The sequence below is a fragment of the Andrena cerasifolii genome, chromosome 9 (genome assembly GCF_050908995.1).
Source record: "Andrena cerasifolii isolate SP2316 chromosome 9, iyAndCera1_principal, whole genome shotgun sequence".
NCBI classification, from domain to species: Eukaryota; Metazoa; Arthropoda; class Insecta; order Hymenoptera; family Andrenidae; genus Andrena; species Andrena cerasifolii.
Window position 1 is genome coordinate 1,910,315 of NC_135126.1, and position 20,222 is coordinate 1,930,536.

The following is a 20,222-nucleotide window of genomic DNA, read 5'->3' on the forward strand; positions in this document are numbered from 1 at the left end:
AAAATTGTTAATTAACTGAAAAAGCGTACTTGCATTACATTTTCCAAAAATCTCCGATAAACAAATACATACACAATCTACATTTACACCAACGGGCATATAATATGCAACATGTGCCCAAGTGACATACTTAAAAAAATTTTATAAAATTTATTAAAAAAAATGAAACGTACATCGATTATTTCGTCTAATAAATTCGACTAAACATCATCTCGCAGGATGACGGGCGGCTGTTAAGTACGCGCATTGTCCGCCATAGAGACGTTAGCGCGGTTAATTATTAACAAGACTGTATGGGCAGCATCGATGAATGAATCCTGTTGCGCAGACCGGTAGCTTTCATTGTGAGAGTCGATAGCTACCGTATAGCCAGTGTGGCTCGCGGGGTGAGCGTCGGTGCGTGAGTTCCGCCCGCTAGTTTTTCCGTGATTTCGGGCGGTGAATCGCGAGGAAAGCCGTCCGCGGGCAGGATCGTAGCTGGACAGGGCGGTCAGTGTTTCGGTTTGCAAAGGGATCGCGGTGAACATGCAGGAGAAGAGATGTTTTCGAAACGAAAGCGACGGTCGGTAAAACTAAAGGGAGCAGGCGTGGACTGTGGGCTCGAGTCGGGCGTGGGGATGAACTCTACGGGGAATGCGAGAGGGAGGAGGACTGGGGCGCTTCCTGTGGTTGGCACTAGCCTAAAAAAGCTCCATAAACAGAATCGCGGCCGAATGTCTTTTCAATGCAACGAAAATGGTGAAGTGTGGGAAAAAGTGGGCATTGAGTAAAGGCTTCGACAGCTCGAACCATGACAGAGGCGTCGGAGGAGTAAGTAGCACTTGCAATGCCTCCGTACTTCTCCTCGATTGTTACGCTTGGGAACCTGAAATGTCCGTGGCTGCGGCTTAACTATCCTGCCCTTTCCCCGCGATATCACGTTTTCCAACCGCGGCGCCCTGACAGCTCTGCCGGACCTCGTCCCACCTTCTCTCCTCTCAACATTTCCGATACCAAACGCTCCGCCGCCTTCCAGGTCCCTCCGATTTTCCTCAACCCCCTTCGAAATACAATTCTCTACTTCCCCCGGGATGTGTCACGCTCAAAGAGCGCCTGGCAAAAAATGTACACACGCGAGGAACACGTACGATTTCGGCGGAGTGTCGGTGTGTTATCCTGCGCTCGTGTAGGGGTGACCGTTCATTCATTAAATCGATGTCGGCGCGTAACATCTGCTATCTCCTTGTGTATAACAACGATTCCTCCGGCTTCGCGAACATGTCGCTCTTGCGCGATTCTAGACCGCCGTTCGGACCGATCCCGCGGTTGTCAATGAAATTATATTTTTCATATACCTTGGGTAAATAACGCAAGTACGTACATAAATTCTGTGTGATCACTCAATCATGTAACCATGCAAATGCTTACCCGATATCAGAATATCTTGCTGACCTCGTTTTATGATAAAGCAAAGTTATGATCCAGCTTCCACTTTGCGGTATATCTCCTTCAAAGTATCCCTTCCGGTGATTAATTCGATAAGTCTGTTGCTATTAGAAAATGTAGCGTCTTAGAATCGCATAAAACGAGGGATGTTGTTTTTAAGCAATTGTAAAGCTGTATTTTTAATAGCATTTCTCATTCGCTACTTTCCTCGCTTCCTCCTCATCCTCTGCGTTAATTCGGAACTATGTCAGTTGAGATTGACGGCTGGATTGTATTGCACAGCTTTGGGAGAAGTGGATGCCTCAAGGGCGAGTGGTTTACGGGTCTATCGTGTTTTTGAAATACCGTGTTTAATGTTACATTGATATTAATGTCAACTTGCAATATTAATGTCTTGACGTTTCTATTTTTAGTGGTAACTATCTGGTGAGGGTTCGTGCCCAGGTAATGACAAGAGATGATAGTTCCGGTGGTTGGGTTCCTCTAAGTGGCGGTGGTTTAGCAAATGTTTCGGTTAGACGAAGACCTACTTGTTCAGGTGGGCATCAGTCTAATAATACCAATGGATCTGGTATTTCCACTTCGACTGTTGTACCCTCTACTACCAACTCTACGCACTCTGTATCGACTACAGTTGTCGCTACATCTCAAAGTCATGGATCTTCGAGCAGTTCCCCGCCTGGTGCGACTAAGAAGAGGCACGAGTACCTTATTTATGGGAAACGGATCACCGATCAATCAGTACTGAGCATAGCTATCGATGTTATTCGGATGCGTTCTAGTTTAGTTTGTTATACTAACGCTTACTGTTTCACAGGTTGTTCTTAGCTGTACAATTAAAAAAGATTTTGAATACAATAAGGTAATGCCAACTTTTCATCATTGGAGGACGGGGGAGAAAAGATTTGGGCTGACGTTTCAAACAGCTGCGGATGCAAGAGCTTTCGATAAAGGCGTCCGTACAGCTGTTGAAGAATTGTTAGAAGGTAGATTGTTACTTTAATAGTATCTCTTATTTCGTTACATTATAGATATAGAGTAAACTATATAGATATAAACTTCTGCTTACCGTTACTTTATAGTTTATTAATGTACTAATTATTTTGCTGCTACTTTCTATGGAACGTACGAACGGTAAGAATATTAGATTCTCCTTCCGTATTTGACGCGTCGCTAAACGAAGAAACCTCCGTTTTAAGCAATTGTCTAACAAGATCTCGTTTGTGATGTAGGATTGACTAATTCCACATTTTGCGGCAATACGCTAGACGCTGGCGATGAGGACGTTTTCATGGTGAGTAGCGAATAAGATTAATCAGGGGTTCGGATGTAATAAGGGGACTAGCGCTCGAAAATGCGAAAACGTATTGTCCAAACGCTAAGAAATATTGGGAAATTAAATGTTAAACTGTATTTTTAAAAATATAGTGTTGTAAAGCCCGCCACGACACACCATTTTTCTATTTACACCTTGTTTATCCAATCATTAGTATTCGAGATAAAAATTATAAACAAAAACAAATTCTTCGACCAAAATGATTATTTCTTTAAACATAAATTGCGATAACTTGAGTAAATATTAACGGATCGTTATGAGACTTGAAACATAAAACTCAGAAAACTCTAGCGAAGCCGTGAAATGTATGCACAAATCTCTTATGTTAAAAAATGTAATAATATTTAATTAAAAAGTAATACTGGACATAACTCATGTTTTTCAACATTCGCCGTTAGATAGTATCGAGGCAATTTTGAGATACATATAACTTGCAGCGACAAAGTTTTTCCTTAATATACAACCAAGATTTTCACCAATTTTCACACTGATTAATAAATATTTGTAGAAGATATGACGATATATATAAATCTCGCACGCCACCAACAGGCAACGTGAGTGCTAAGACTGCCAAGCAGCGCATTATACGCGGCCGCTGTAATTATAATTTTTAGCTCGAATAGTAATGATTCGATAAACAAACTGTAAATTGAAAAAATGTGTGTCGTGATGAGCTTTACAACACTATATTTTTTAAAATACAGTTTAACATTTAATTTTCCAATATTTCTTAGCGTTTGGACAATAATGTTTCCCATTTTCGAGCGCTAGTCCCCTTATTGCATCCGAGCCCTCAATTGAAATGTTACAGCACGGGTGACATTGAATTCATTTTGCAGACTTTAAATTTACCTGTGGAGCCGCCGGAGCCACGTCCGTTATCAGATACTCATGGCATAGTTCGAGTACCCAATTATCATTCCCAGTGTTCAGATCTTCCTGATTCACACAAACCTATCCATTATATTGGTGGATCATCTGTAAAAGCGCCGCCACCTCAACACCCTTTGGCATCGACTGCGGATATTGGATCGGATAACTATCCTTATGTGCAGCTGACGACGCTTAATCACGAATATTTATATCCCATAATTGATGATCATAAAGGAGACCGGTTAGATAGACATAATACCGGCGGCTCTTTGAAGAAGCCAGATATTATAGTGTCTCAACCTACTAAAAATACTATGAAACGTAACGTTCGATTACGATGTAAACATTGCCAAGAGCTGTATACGGAGCAGCACAATCCTAGAGGATCTTGCGAGTACGCTCCCGATCCGATTAGATGTGGAATCGCAAAAATCTCGTGTCTGTCATGTGCTCAGGGCATGTTGTACCACTGTATGAATGATGCTGAAGGTGATTTTTCCCAGAACCCTTGCAGGTGAGTAAACTGTGCACACCGATTTCTTTATTACTTTCGCTCGGTTTATTGGAGGCAGTTTTCTATGCTTCGTAGTATAAAGTGTTTGAGACGCAGGAGGCTTCCCGGTATTTATAATGTATTCGGTGAACAGTCGGCAGTTTAGATCGTTACCGTTTAGTTTTCGGAGTATTATGTGCAGATAATTAAGAATACATTATAAATGAACATTGAATTGTGCAGTTGTAGCACAGAAGAAGGATGTGGACGCAGGTGGTTTGGTTTGGCATTATTATCACTGATCGTTCCTTGCTTGTGGATTTATCCTCCACTCAGAGCTGTTCATTGGTGTGGCACGTCCTGTGGAATGTGCGGAGGACGTCACCATCCGATGGAATAACTGAAGGAACCCTTTGATATCTCTGCTCCATACTCGGTTGAATCCGCCAACTTACCTTCATCGCGCGGCACTGTAGCCAACGTGTACGAATGTCATGATCTGAGTATGGGTCGTTGCCAGAGGTATCAAAGGGGCAGACAGCTTCCAGTACATGCACTTATCCATCAGCGTCATCTCTGAAATAATTTGTTTCAAAAATGCAACGGAAAACGCAAAAAAAAAAAAAGAAAAGAAGTACGAGCACAAATTATCGCATTTAGCCCCGATACCGTGTATATTCCATACATTTTGTATATTTTATTAGCAAAGTGCATTATTTAGTCACACCTTGTACATTAAACGATTCGAGAATGGACACTGTTTAGTCCATTATGCTCCGAATAATTGGTCCACGATAACAGTAATATGGACTGACCAAATATTTGTGATACACGGTGCACACTGTGAGAATTTAGTCGAGAAACGAGACATACAACATTTTTTATTCCCAGTTTGAAAGCTAGTTTTTTGCCTCGCATCAAGCCCTTTGCAGGGGGGAATGATCAGGGAACTGTTTGCTATGAGATTAGAGAAATTTTAATTTTACCCATATGCAAATTAATGGAGATACCGTTTGTTAATCTTCCTTGCGCATGTTCTCATGAAATTTAAAGTGATTGAACTTTGTCACTATAAAATGTGTTATGTGGATTCTATTTCGATCTTCTTTTTTTTTACAAGTTTTTTTTATAATATTTGTATATTCTACCCAGTGCCGACAATATTTGTACTATAATGTTTTGTATAATTTTTCTAGAAGAAATTATTTCGGTTAAATTTATTTCAATTACGAGAGTATATACAAAATGTATGTTTATCTTTTAAGCCTTAGGTATTTGCCAAGAGCAAGTAATGGTTTTTAATCTACTTCGGTAATTAGCACAAGCTGGTTAACAGAAACTAGTTGCACTTTTCACAAATAAGTATCAAAATTAATGTTAAAAGTTGTATCATGTTCTTTAAAGGAATCGCATAGGTACAGTCATTCAGGAATGACGGTGAATGTCTGTAGCGAATAATTTTTTCTTTATTGCCGGAACGCAGCCTTTTCTTTCGAGGTCCTTTCGTATTGTGCTCTTTGTATTTTCAAAATATCGTTAATATTTATATAGTCATTTATCCGTTAAATGGAATTTCTTATGCTACTACGTTCGCGTAATGTTAAATGCTAAATAATATCAGTATTTACTAGCATGGTACTTTTAGTACTATTAATCTTATCGTTACTTCATGCACAATGAAGATAAGTTTAATAATATACATATATTATTAGTTCGAGGCTTATTACATATTGGAGATACTTTCAGTTTTAAGCTGAACGGCGAGATGAGTTTTACAATATCGTAAACTGTAATTATATTGAAGGAAAATTCATGGAGACTTGATCTTTCGCTTTTTATTGAATGCTGTGGATTGTTTGCAAATCTAAATCTCTATTTTATAAATGTATTATAGTCCTGTAACATACATACTTGGCATTGTTAAGAAAATTCTGATTCACGTTTATCTTTATTTCTAATTATTTTTATAATTTCACTAGTAATTAGTAGATAGCTCGTTTCTTTTTATCTATTCTACGATAATTGAATGATATGCACACAATTTGAATGTTTAGAAGATTAAGATGCTTTCGAAAGAGGGATGCAGTTGGTTTTTAGCAATAATTCTGCTTATTAATAATCTTATTGTACATTCATTCTTATCAGCTTTATAAACCATAGTTACATGGTTTTCATGCATTTCAAGGATCTGAATTTTATACTTAAATTTTAATTGAAAGGAACTTTATTCTGAATTCATTAAGACGCTATGAATAATCAAGCGTAACTTAAGAGCATAGTTGTTTCCTTGCTCGGTGTATGTGGCTACAAATGTTAATGCAGGAGATCTAATGACAATTTTCAATTAAAGCTTCAAAGGTGACACGGTAGACGACCCAAATGATCGTGTTATGAATGTCGTAGAAAATTTTTACATTATTTTTAAAATACGATTTATATTAAGTAGGTGATAAAGTCAGACGCAGCTTTGGAATAGCAAAGTAAATTAATTACCGAACGACTCGATCGACAAAACTTGCAATCTTCCTGCAGACATTTAGTTAATCGAGAAAGAAGTATGGAATATTTACGAAACGTACATAAACGCGACGGAAGATAACGAATCACTATTATTGTTCGATAAGTTTTGTTACGTCTTATGTTTCTAGTCCAATGATAGTAATGTATTTTTAGTCCATTGTTAAATTGAAACGATTCTTTTATATCAAAAAGTTTTCTCGCGCTCGAAATTTTAAGTGATGTATCTATAGATTTTGTAAATCTCTACAAGAAATGTAGTTTCTTTAACAGAACGTTTAGAACATTTCACGTGTAATGTACCATATATTTAATTCTAATTATTTTATTCTCTTTCTATTCGATTTAGGATAATATGCTTCTAGAATATTTTTAGATAAATGCTTCAAACTGTGTTAACATAATCGATTTTCTGTTTGCCTTTGTGAGTTGGTTACTTCATGAACAAGCTTAATAATGTTTGTAACATTCATCCCCCTAAGCTCGGTAAAACTTCTTAACTCACTGTGTACCAATAATTCTTAATTATACTCGCTGTAAGTCGCAATCGAATTATAAATATTAGTTTATGAAATTTACATAGAGGAGAAAAATGGAGCATACAAAAATGAAACGGTTTCTTTAGATAAATGTTAATATATCTAATATATTCTTCTTTCCTTGCAGTTTATACTTTCAAAAGATATTAATATATTTACATGTACCCAAGTAAGATAACATAATATATCGCAATGTATTTTATTAAATTGAACTATGAATGCGTACCAGCATCCATAACTTAGGCATATTGTTCCCAATGGAAGTATAATCAGTATTTCGTTTTGATGATAATTCTACTTTCCCTTTCACTTAACGAGCTTAGGAGGATATTACACAGAAATTACATAATTTGGCTCCCTATGCGTACAATGTGCGATCCACTATGCGTTCATTATAAATATACAGATTTTGTAAAATCATAAGTTCGCAGAATTTAAAGAAGTTTTATTTAAAAGTTCGTCAACTGTGTAAATATTAACTTGTTTACTGCCATAGAAATTAATAGTTTAATTTCGAATATTAAACAAATTATCTATCTTTATCGATTCAAAGTATTCCATTGATACTTCCCAAGTATCATTCAGTTTCTTCTTGTATAATATTTAATTAAAATATCACGACCCTCTCTCTCTCTCTCTTTTTTTTTAGTTACAAAATAAGTACAAAAGTTATTTTTTCAATAAGTCCGTTGTGATGACTCATACCAAATGAGAAATACACATGTAATCATCTTCACAGGTGTAGTTTTATATGACATAGCGTGGCTGAGCGGATGTATTTCTATTTAAATTCTTTTTAATTACGGAGTATGAGTGAATAGAGTGCGTGGACTCGAGATGTTACAACGTGTTTATAATTATAGTGATCAATAATGAACAGAAAATATAAATAAATATAGTTTGTACGATAATAATTATGACAATGTTGGTGATAATAATTATCGACACAGAGACAGGTGTTATATATACGCACGAATAAAAGTGCAAGTTTCGCGCGCGCGCGCGTGTACGAGTCGATAAACGCGGAAACGTTTGCGCGTTTAAAAGGAAATTATGTATACACAGAGCTATCGAATAAAGAAAAATTGTCAAACTGAGGGGAAATGCATAAAGGTGCCTGCCGGAAGTGGAGAGAATGTTTAGCGCGTCAGCGGCAGCGTTCAAACGCGAGACAGTTTGCAAGAAACTTATAGGGTATTTTCACTGATAATGTAAATGCTGCAAGGTTAACGAATACGACTTTTAATTCACACAGATTCATTATATCATAAATGTTTAAATCTTGTATCATTGTAATTAAAGATATGTATCATAATCCAAATGTATAAGAAATAAATATATTGTACCATGACGAAATATCATATAAACCAAGTTTGTTGCTCTAAAAGTTTATGAGACGCATTAAAATAATTTCTGAGAATGTAATGTTTTTTTAAATTGTTGGCCATTAAAGAAGATACCAAAGTATGCTACATCCAATTTATATTATACATAATAATATACAAGTATTTTGCTAACTATATATAAACAAAATATGTACATGTTAACTTAAGTGCAAGGCGCAATGTATCGCATCAATGTGGAGCTGGCGTATGACCATCCACATAGAAGTTTCTAGTCGCTTTTGGTAATTCCAATTCTATACCGTCCAAATCTTTCGTAAGTATAATTTGACAGCCTAAAAATATTAGAAATTACATTTTAATATTTCATAACATTAGTGTTAAATGCCAAGAACGTTAAGGGTCCATTCTACTTTGCCGGTCGAACAAGAGGCTTATTTTCATGAACACTTTTTTTCAAGAACTAATGTACGAATTTTAATGTTTCTTTTCGGTTGAATGTTTATTATTCCTTGGTGCGTAGAATCGTATTCTTCATGTTTCCAAAATATAATTACATATAAGTTGATTTAAGTCACAATTAGTGATGGGATCTGAAGCTCTTTGAGTCTATATATATGACGAAAACTTCGAAGCACTTCGAACAGTGACGGATTTAACAAGGCGGCTGATGAGCAGTTGCCCGCTTGGGCCCCTGCCCAGAAGGCCCCCCAGGGCCACATTTAAAAAAAAAATTATGATTAGGTATAGGTATTCAAACACTCCATTTTTTTCGTACTACTACATTTGGCCCTTTTTTAGTAAACTATTTCTTCAGTTTCTCAAAGAAATGGGCCCCTTAGAACGTTTACCACCTGGGCCTTTTGTCGTAAATCCGCCACTGACTTCGAACATGATTCGAAGCTTAAAACTCTTGAAAGTCTTGATAAGTCTTGGAGGTCTTGGAAGTCTTAAAAATGAATATCTGGTTGCCAAAAACTAACCAGGTTGATCGACCAGAGGGTCTTGCCAGGGTCGCAGTTTATGACTGCATTGTCCCACGAGTCGACGGTGGACGTACATACGGGTCCGAAACCTAGCAAAACTTTGAAGCAAGAGTTTCAAGACTTCCAAGATTTTCAAGACCTATCAACACTCAAGACTTGTCAAGACTTCCAAGAGTTTTAATATTTAAGTTTCCTGATATTTAAGACAGATTCAAAGCAGTTTGAAGTGCTCCAAATCCCATCACTAGTCGCAACGCTTGTGCCTCAGTGAAAACGCTGCTTAAGTCCTCCTTGTCGTCAAAGTGGTTCTAAAATGATAAGAATAGAATGATTATGTCCCATAGAGGTGTACGCATAAAGTGGACTAGAATCATCCAGGTATCAATAATAGTTTTTGTTCCATCCCAAAAAAAAGCCAGAGAAATAGGGAAAAAATATGGAACTTTTTCTTTACAAGGCTGTTATTTTATAACCACTGTTGATAAATCAATAATTCTAGTCCACCTTATGCGTACACCCCTATAGGACAAAATCATTCTATTTTTATTATTTTGGAACCACTTTGGCACCAAGGAGGACTTCTGCAGCGTTCTCACTGAGGCACAAACATTCTGACTTAAATCCACGAAATTGTATTTATATTTTGGAAATATAAAAAATACAATTCTATACAGCTAGGAATAATAAACATTTAACCAGAACAAAACATTAAAATTCGTACATTAGTTCTTGAAAAAGGAATTCGTGAAAATAGGCTGTCTTGTTTGACCAGCAAAGTAGAATGGACCCTTAAATTTATTTGAAAGTACCTAATCTTGAATTCTCTTTTAAAAAAGGGGCTAAATCTAACAGATCCTCTTCCTTCTCCTCGGCTACTGGAAGCTTATCTGTATAATTTTGATGTACATATATATGACAAGTGGTACAAGCTAGAGACGCCTCGCAAGCGCCTTCCATTTCAATTCCATATCTATGAGCCAAATATAATACATTATCTCCCACTTTTCCCCTCACAGGTATTCTTTTGCCTGTCTTGTCAATAAAGGTAATATTTACGCTAAAAAATATTAACGCTGTATTAAATCCAATTCAACTTCACGATATCAAGCAGTCATATATATTTGCTTAGTGTTATGTACGTTTTGCAGAACGTGTACCAATTTTACCTACATATCAGCTTCCGACTTGGGGTCCTGCATTTCGTATTCGCCATGAAAGCGCCCTGAAAAAGTTTATCAGTGCCAGATAACAATTCTTCCGGTGCAATTGGATTAGACATTCAAATTTCTGTTTACATCGTTCGAGCGACATCTACAGATGGGTATTTCATAAAAGCATGATATATTTACATTTCGACGTATGGATTTCGAAACTCGGTATCGTCGACTGATTCATTGGTAAAAGGGCCCTTTTCATTATATTCCTCCACGACGAAGGCCTCAAAATAGATGTCATTTTTATTGCCACTCCTGATACCACTTTTTCTCGCAAGATTACTACGATGTTGCGCACATTGCCGCAAATGAGTCACCCAACTTTACTCCGCCGACCATAGGAAACAAAGGTTAGAAGCTCGATGCATGAAAGAAGATACCTTCCATATCGGCATCTTAAAAAATAGTGACCTAGCGGGTCACACGAGGTCCTTTTCTTAAGAAAGTCCTTCGATTTAAACGAATCGAAAGAGGCAGATGAGATAGTATAATGAATTAACGATTTCTGAGTCACTTGTTGCGATCTCCGCTGGTATGTATGAGTCTGTGTGTTATATGAAGTTAGCTATAGGACATAGGGATATCAAGGTTTGATGCGAGAGCGTTATTCAAAATCCTTTGTAACATTCACTGCGCTTGTACGAAGCAACAGCCAATAGAAAGAAGGCGTATGTTACCTCGTCGCCCCTCCCACAAGGATATCACCCACGCAACTATTCCTCCGTCCCTATATTCCTATGTTCACTTCTCGAGCACCGTTCCGAACGGTGCAGACTTTTTTCCGTGCACTCAATGAACCTGCAACTTCAGAGTAAAATCTAGTGAGATCACTCAACAGTTGAGTCTGCTGAACGCAGCCATTGGTTAGGTTACAGAGAATAGGGGAATTTAGGATCAGCGTGCTCATTCCTAGTGCAATGTACGTTCAGATAGTTGGCAGCGTCTTTCTTTGTGGTTCTTTTTTGTAGTGGTGCATACGAAGATGCACTTGTCGCACTTGCGCACACTTGCGCACGAACGACTACATAGACCGCTGACCAATTTGACAGGCGCTCTGGGCGCTCGTATACACCAGTGTACACTCGTATGCATCAACAGTGGATCGAGCGAAGCGTTGCAATTCTTCGCGTAGCTTGACTTTGGCATCGTGAGATATACCAGTTTGTCGCGCGTGTTTCGTTGCCCCAGAAAATTGCTAGCGATGCAATGTATCAAGCTTTCATCAACGGATACCGTTTGGCCGAAGTGTCACACGGCAAGCCCTATTATGTTTACTGCATCGAGGTACTGGAGACAGGGAGCGGTAGTCGATACTTCGTCGAGAGAAGATACAGCGAATTCAGCGCGCTACATCGCACGGTACGTTGTTTCCATAAATGCCCAGTGAAACTATCGGTTGCGTAACAATTTATTTCTACTGTCAAGGGAACATCGGGTACATGCCCTTACAGCGGCACGCGCCTACTTACGGCTCCGATTTCTATTCTCTTCCGATCGTTACTTTCACTGATACCAAACCCGTTTGTGGCTCATTTTCTGAGCGAAGGACGCAGTAGATAACTTTTCTCAGAGAATCGATAAATCTTTTAGTGTAAATAGATATATAGTTATAGAAGTGGGTCGAGGCCTATGAGAAATAATGTGATTCTGTCTCTCCACGTTTTTCTTCTTCGCTGTCCGAACAAGGATAGCGCTACTCGCATACTATCCCATTTCCCATTCAGTTTCGTCGCATGAATAAACGTGCGTAATCTAGATTAGCGTCGGCAACATGCGCGTACTACGATGCATTCAGTTGCTCGTATACGTTATGTAATGACGCCTGTGTACGTGTTTACACGAGTAATCGGATTCGGTACAGGGGAGTTCTTCCTGATTGTCGTACAGGGTGTCCGTTAGAGATTCATTCGTGATGGAAAAACATTTTATTAAGGAAAATTAAATTGTACGCAGTGTTAGTATGTATATCAGGTTCTCGTTTAAAGACTGAATTTATTATACAGATATTATATTTAAAAAATCTTTAGTACATTCATTATGATTATTAATTTTAATTTAATATGTATTTATTAACTATGAATTCCACTTACGTCCAAATCGCCCGTGAATTTCATTAGGGTGGGTCTCCTTATACGCGATTGCACGTATCGTCAAGAATTTCAGAGTCGATTTTCTCGAAAATGAAGCGCAATATCAAAAAATTTTATTCCTTTTTCTTGACTTATTCACTTGTTATAAGTCGAAAAGAAAGAGTAACTTTTTTTCATATCGCGCTTCATTTTCGAGAAAATCAACTTTGAAATTCTTGATGATAAGTGGAATTCGCCCTAAATATCATTGATATTACCGCATTACATATTAACGAGTTACTGGAACTACTTAAGTTATTTGTTTTAATTTCAAATAGAAAGATACAGAATCTTCTCATTACGGAGATACTATATAAGAAAGTTTAAAAGCGACGATTTAGCGGCCATGCATATTATGGAAACTGTTTTCGATTTACAGAAAAGGAAAGAAGTATTCAGTGCCGCCCTTAGCAAAGGCCCTCGCCCCGGGCCCCACGCTTAGGGACTAAATTTTGTAAAAATTAAACGAATTAAGTATAATTGTCAAGGTATCAATTTTGCTAGAATAGACGCTGGAAGTAAGTGACGCATGAAGTAGAGACGTAAGGTTATCCGTTTTCAATTATTTAGATGGTGTCAATAGTACCGATTTTTGCCCCGGGCTCCGCAAACTCTAAGCGCGGCTCTGGAAGTATTAACTTCTATAAGGAATATTTTTCCAGATATTTTTCCTATGTATTGTGTAATAAGATACTGTAGTTAGGTGAAAGTTATTTATGAACTTAATTAGCTTCGCATCAGTTTCGAGTAATTGTGGATAGTTTATGGTGTAAAAGATTTCCGGTGAAACGATCGCATTAATTTACTCTCGCTGCACAGCGCAACATTCTTTCGATACTGCGCGATTAGCCACGTACGTATGTAAATGCCAGTGTGTAAGTTCCATCATCAGCGTAATGATATACGATTTACATACGTAGCTGGTGTTCTCTGGCAATCGGCTGGCGATGAAACCTGCCATGCAGTTAGTATTTTCGAGCCTCTTGAAACGGACTCGAATAGCTCGTAACTGTTGTCGAAGCCAGTTAAAATTAATTAGCAGCATTATCAGCGTGCGGCGCGTTAGCACGAGTACGTACCAGCTCGCAGTTATGTTTCAATTCGGCGTAAGTTGCATTTATATGTCTCTATAAAGCATTGATTACGTATAAAACACAATGTTAGAAATATTTATTGCATCACTCGAACAAACACGTTATTCTCTCGAACAAACACGTATACCCCTCTTTTTATTATAGTGAAATATTATTGCAAAAATGTGACGCTCGCTATCTTGGCCAAAATAAGTTGAAGACAAATTATTTTATCAACATTGCTATAAAAATTCTGCGTGCTACGTAAATTTGAGAGTGAGGCATAAATATTTCCAGTGCTGGAAATAACTTCAGTTAAATATTAACGCATAATGCGCCCAACTTTTAATTGATTAAAGTTTTAATGTTATCATTTTGTGGTATTTCCTTAGAAGATTATTTCTGCTGTTATAGGAATAAATTAGGAGTAAGGAATTGTATTGTTACGATTTATTCAAAGTGTATTAATTATTGTGAATTATTGTACCCTACGCGGCCTACGATATACTATCAAACTCTTCAGATTATTTTTTTGCGATATTCCGTTGCTTCTCGTGTTGTTTACTAATACTTAATATTTACTAATATATATTAATATTTACTAATGTTTATTAATATTTACTAATATTTATTAATATTTACTAATATTTATTGTATTACTTAATATTTACTAATATTTATTAATATTTACTAATATTTATTAGTATTTACTAATATTTATTAATATTTACTAATATTTATTATATTACTTAATATTTACTAATATTTATTAATATTTACTAATATTTACTAATATTTATTATATTTACTAATATTTATTAGTATTTACTAATATTTATTAATATTTGTTGATATTCATTAATATGTACTGATATTTATTAATATTTACTAATATTTATTGTATTACTTAATATTTACTAATATTTATTAATATTTACTAATATTTATTAGTATTTACTAATATTTATTAATATTTACTAATATTTATTATATTACTTAATATTTACTAATATTTATTAATATTTACTAATATTTACTAATATTTATTATATTTACTAATATTTATTATATTACTTAATATTTACTAATATTTATTAATATTTACTAATATTTATTATATTTACTAATATCTATTAGTATCTACTAATATTTATTAATATTTGTTGATATTCATTAATATGTGCTGATATTTATTAATATTTACTAATATTTACTAATATTTACTAACATTTACTAACATTTACTAACATTTACTAACATTTACTAACATTTACTAATTTTTACTAATATTTATTAATATTTAATAATATTTACTACTATTTAGTAATATCTATTAATATTCACTAATAATTATTAATATTTATTAATAAAAAGAAGTTCACATCGATTAACGCTGCCGCGCGAAATACAACAGCGACTGCGGTTTGAGAGTCATTCATTTGGTTCCTTTTAATTGCAGCTGAAGAAGGGGAACACGGACATCGCGCCGTTTCCACCGAAGAGGGTAAGAAATTCTCAGCCGAAGGTGCTCGAACAAAGGCGAGCTGCATTGGAGCTGTATGTCCAGAAAATGCTACGTCTCTCGGCCACGAAGCAACAGGTTCTCAATTTTCTGGGTATAGAAGGTCGTGCTGCTAGTGTGTCATACAAAAGGTATGCATTTCTGCAACTGAACGTTCGAAACGTCCGCTGTCGTCATATCGGCTATTTTTTTAACGCCTCGTGACTTCATTGTTATCTTACGCTGATTTTTACTCGACTAACGGACTGATTAAAGTCTAACTACTGAATCACACACTTCTGTTTCACGACTTATGATTGTATCGTTTAATATATTCGTAGATAGTTTATAACATAATTTTTCTGAACTGTTCAGAAAACACACATAATACTCTATTTAAAACATAAAGCATTTTTTATTTCCGATATTCGATTTATCTGTCGAAATCATCCAAAAGACGATGTTTTAATTATGTTCGCAGCAGTAAAGGTAGTATACTTGAGTAATAAAAATGTGAAGTCTCAAGATTGATCATTTTCGCGTTGAACTCGTGACGAGTATTTTGAATGTTGCTGTACTTAATACTTTTTTAAAATACTTTTCAGATGTGCATTTCCTTTCTTGTAATATTTTCCATCTTCGTATCACTGTAACGTGAAATCTGCTCGTCGTATAATGCCCAAACTAAAAATATGTTGCTTCAGTGCATACAAGGAGGCGGAGGAACCACAGCACGCTCATCCCAGCGCTCTGGGCCATCATCCTGTATTAACTTTCCATTGTGATCCGTACGCTGAATCGTCCACGACGTCTAGTCTTCCGGATATCGTAATCAACGGGGTACTTTTGGGTATATACAAGTCATGAGGAAATTGCACGTTGCTTGTGATGGTCATACCTTCCATAGGAGCTGAAGAAAGGAACCGGGTTCGTGGGAGCGTTCTGCGGACATATGTTTATTCGCAGGGGAATTCGTGGAACAAGGATTCCTTGTCTGTCTTTACCTCTGTACAGATAAAGTAGGGCATTTTAATTGCTCGCGTGTGACTCTGTGTGGTATTTGATGTGCTTACAAAGAGTAGGTGCTTTAATTTCTAAAGCTTTGTTGTTAGTAGGTATATGCGCTGATGTATATCCACCTCACTTCTTAATTCTGAATTCGATCAACCCAGATCCCAAGGAGATAAATCTCGAATTTCCACAATCACGACAGGGTTGTGTGAATCTTTGTAACTTTACCTGCGATTTAAGTAAGATGTACGTAAGCATGTAATCGTGAACCAGGTAGAGGAAAATCTTATCTTTGCGTCTGTAAATAAATCATTATTTGCACAAGGATTGTGCTCATCTTGCATCTTTTTGTTATCTCTCCTTACATCACAGGAGTATACAAAAAACTGATATAAACGAAATAAGTTCTATGAATTCTATAAAGGACTCCGCACGTTTTGAAAAACCGATTTCATACAGTACAGTAGAAGTATATTATTGTTATTATATGTTTGTATTATATCATATAGACCATCATTAATGTATGCGCATGGACACGATGGGGTAACAGGCGCTCTGAAAAAACTTTAAAGCCACTCGTTTTACAAATTACGTTTTTGCGAGCGAATGAAATTTGTTTTGTGTTAAATAAAGTCTAATAGGAGAGCAAGGTTAAAAGACGAATGTGTTTGTCCTTTTGTTGAGATCCTTCTTTCTCTTTCGTTGAACTGAATACGTTCATAAGACGATCTTTAAATTGTTACTCCGACAGAAACATTTGTAAATCGCGGGGTTCGAATAACCTAATTTTACATTTCTTGAATTCTAATTCCTACCACACGTAGCGTTACAATCTGTTTTGAGACTCCACCGGTAACGTTGCATGCGACACTAAAATGGTAATGGGTCCTCGGACCCCACAAACCGGTGACAGAATTATTTTTTGGTGTAGCTTCTGAACTGCTTGACCGATTTTTATAATTCTTTCTTCATGACCTAAGTTGATTGAAGCCAAACTAAATGCAATAAGTTTCACCTGGTTTCACCAAAATCGGTTCAGTATTAGTTACGGAGAAATTCGGGAACAAACATAATATGTATTACATAATACAACAAACACCTCGAACTGAGAACCTCTTTCTTTTTGAAGTCGGCTAAAAATGCATTAGTTGATAAGTCTATCCAATATATAAGGGAGCGTTGTGCATGAGTGTTATACTCATCTCTGGTCGTTCTTCTACGCCAACGCTCCTTTGATGGCGTACTGCAGTGAGATGGGTGACCGCGCCGCGCGTCCCCCGGTGTGTGTTGTGTGTGTTGTTTGTTTCCTCCTTTCCATTCTACATATCCCGGTGTTGTGTGATGGTTAAATATAATTAAAATATAATAATTATATCCTCTTTCCCTCGCACACATTGTGTGTGTTTTCCGAGTTGCACTTCCAGTATATAAAATTTATCCTTTGCGTCCACGGATACCCGCTTTCCTGCCTATACGAGGAAGGATGGGTCGAACACGCAAAGGTAGAATAAAAAAACTGACATGACAATCCACATTGGTGATTCCTCGAAATGAATGAGATTACTGATACTAAGTCTGTCAGACAATTTTTTTTCACACTAGAGGCGGTGGTCGTGATGGAAACATCGGTTCTTATTGGAACACCCGAAGTTAAGCATCATGGGGTGGTGTACTGGGGAGGGATGGATGGTGGGGTGGGCTGGCGGGGGACCATCTTTTCCCTGGTGCGCCGCTTGCTGTTGGGACCCCCCGTGGAAGTTCGACGAGTGAGGTCTCGCCTGGGCCTCTAGCAGCAGCGGTTTGAGCGGGGGTGGTCCATTGCGCCACCCCCGCATAACTCGGAAAGAGTTCAGTCGGATGGGGTGATTGTACCCCCTCCTGGATGGGCCCCCTACTATGGGGGCTTGGCAGGAGAGGTTCTTGTGCCCTCCGGGGTTAACGCATCGTTCTCTTTGCGGACCTCTCCGGTCAGGAGGCCGCCATGTGGTGATTTTAGTGGGTGCAAGCCGCACTACCTCGGCTCTCCCCCGAGAGGATAGACCTTTTTTTGCGTTTAGAAATCCGTAATGGATACCTCGGATCTCCCCCGACTCACGCAAAAAATCAGGTAGGTTGTGACGGGGACACAAACCGCAGTTTTTTTCGCGTGAATACTCGGATGTTGAAGAAGTAAGTTTGATATTAATAATCAAGGATAATTTGGATATACTTCCGAATGGCCCCAGTGGCCGATCGACACGAAGTTTGAGGGGAGGGGTGGGGAGGGGTTGTGGACCCTAAATCTAAAATTATAGTTCCGGGTATTTATTAGTTTCCGAAATATTAATAAAAATATTATTGTTCATTTTTTTTTTACAAACTTCCTTTTTCAAAAAATATGTATCGAATATTTTTGGCTGCTCTACAGACTTGCAAAGTTGCAGAAAAATCGGTGTGTACGGGTTTGATATATTTTTTTTAAATAACATTGTACAGTAGAAAGATCTAATTATTATTATTATTGTTATTACTATATGTCTGTATTATATCGTATAGACTATCATTAATGTATCCGCAAACACATGATGAATCGGTGGGGTTCAGCAACAGGTGCTTTAAAAAAAACATTATAGCATTCTTTTTACAAATTACGTTATTGCGGGAGAATAAAATTTGTTTTGCGTTAAATAAACCCGAATAGGACAGCAACGTTAAAAGGCGAATGTGATATCGTTTTATTTTGACCCTCCCTCCTCTTCCGATTAACGGAATATATTCATAAGACGATCTTTAAATTGTTACTCTAACAGAAACATCTGTAAATCGCGGGCTTCGACCCTCAAAAAATGACCTAGTTTTACCCCTGCTGAATTCTAATGCCTACCACGCTTAGCGTTACAATCTGTTTCGGGACTTCGCCGGTAACGTTGCATGCGACACTAAAATGGTAAGGGGGTCCTAGGACCCGCAAACCGGTGACAGAAAAATACATCGGTTAATAGGTCTATTCTATACCTCGTCTGTGGAGACACTGAAGACAATAGGATGAGAGGTTTATTCTATACCTGGTCTGTGGATTTACCCGTGCTGAATTCTAATTCCTACCACGCGTGGCGTTACAATCTATTTCGAGACTTCGCCGGTAACGTTGCATGTGACACTAAAATGGTAATCGGGTCCTGGGACTCCACAAACCGGTGACAGAAAAATGCATTGGGTGATGGGTGTATTCTATACCTCGTCAGTATTTTGACTAATTTTACTGACTTTTTCATGAAGTCGATATTTCATTTCGTGCAACGTTCTACACTGCCAACACTCGTTAAGCAGTAACTACTAGTTCAGAAGCTTCACTTCCGGTGGGGTTAAAAGCAATATGGCTTCGCGTCGACCACTGGGCGCGCGTCAGTATAATTAATCCACATGCATCTATCATATTTTAACGGAAGCATCGTTCCACGCGTTGAATATCGCACAAACGAGGTACACAGGTACATCATTATTCGTAATATTTTTCCCCGTTTGTAATTTGTACGAATATAAGCGTATAGAACAGCTTTTGGAGCCGTGCATTGATTTGGTACGTGAAAAGCTAAAAGTGAAACAAGAAATATCGAACCGCGTCGACGAGAAAAGTAACGAACGGAATTCCGGGATTTTTATGCGAACACTAAATAATAAAATTAGTACGCTGTTAACAGTGCGCCGCGCGCCGGCGGTTAAAGCTAATTTAATGATTTTCGTTATTGGCTCGAAGCATCGTAAAGCTATCCAGGCCCATCTGTTGCCCGCGTAGATTTTAA

The 20,222-nt window shown here is 37.3% G+C and overlaps 3 protein-coding genes across 7 annotated transcripts; 2 read left to right on the top strand and 1 right to left on the bottom strand.

The window, feature by feature from the left end:
* Positions 1–46: 46 nt before the first annotated feature.
* Spred (Sprouty-related protein with EVH-1 domain) lies at positions 47–8,550 on the top strand. Of its 3 annotated transcripts, XM_076820822.1 has the most exons (7): positions 47–810; positions 1,839–1,963; positions 2,060–2,166; positions 2,243–2,411; positions 2,658–2,719; positions 3,601–4,148; positions 4,371–8,550. In XM_076820822.1, exons 1-7 carry the CDS (start codon positions 791–793, stop codon positions 4,525–4,527), a joined length of 1,188 nt encoding a protein of 395 aa, XP_076676937.1. In that variant the 5' UTR covers positions 47–790; the 3' UTR covers positions 4,528–8,550. The 3 variants fall into 3 exon arrangements, with proteins under 3 accessions (XP_076676937.1, XP_076676936.1, XP_076676935.1); XM_076820821.1 differs by having other exon boundaries at positions 52–810; positions 1,839–2,166; positions 2,694–2,719; XM_076820820.1 differs by having other exon boundaries at positions 57–810; positions 1,839–2,166.
* Positions 8,551–8,648: 98 nt separating this feature from the next.
* Positions 8,649–11,080, bottom strand: Fdx1 (Adrenodoxin-like protein 1, mitochondrial Ferredoxin 1). Of its 2 annotated transcripts, none has more exons than XM_076820838.1 (4): positions 10,862–11,080; positions 10,683–10,734; positions 10,322–10,569; positions 8,649–8,861 (listed from the first exon to the last, which is right to left on the bottom strand). In XM_076820838.1, the coding sequence occupies exons 1-4, from the start codon at positions 10,965–10,967 to the stop codon at positions 8,758–8,760; spliced, it is 510 nt and encodes a 169-aa protein (XP_076676953.1). In that variant the 5' UTR covers positions 10,968–11,080; the 3' UTR covers positions 8,649–8,757. The 2 variants fall into 2 exon arrangements, with proteins under 2 accessions (XP_076676953.1, XP_076676954.1); XM_076820839.1 differs by having other exon boundaries at positions 10,808–10,922.
* A 640-nt stretch (positions 11,081–11,720) lies between these two features.
* LOC143373503 (sorting nexin-24) lies at positions 11,721–16,767 on the top strand. Of its 2 annotated transcripts, none has more exons than XM_076820837.1 (3): positions 11,721–12,085; positions 15,388–15,581; positions 16,134–16,767. In XM_076820837.1, exons 1-3 carry the CDS (start codon positions 11,933–11,935, stop codon positions 16,294–16,296), a joined length of 510 nt encoding a protein of 169 aa, XP_076676952.1. In that variant the 5' UTR covers positions 11,721–11,932; the 3' UTR covers positions 16,297–16,767. The 2 variants fall into 2 exon arrangements, with proteins under 2 accessions (XP_076676952.1, XP_076676951.1); XM_076820836.1 differs by lacking the exon at positions 11,721–12,085 and adding an exon at positions 13,518–13,961.
* Positions 16,768–20,222: the final 3,455 nt, after the last annotated feature.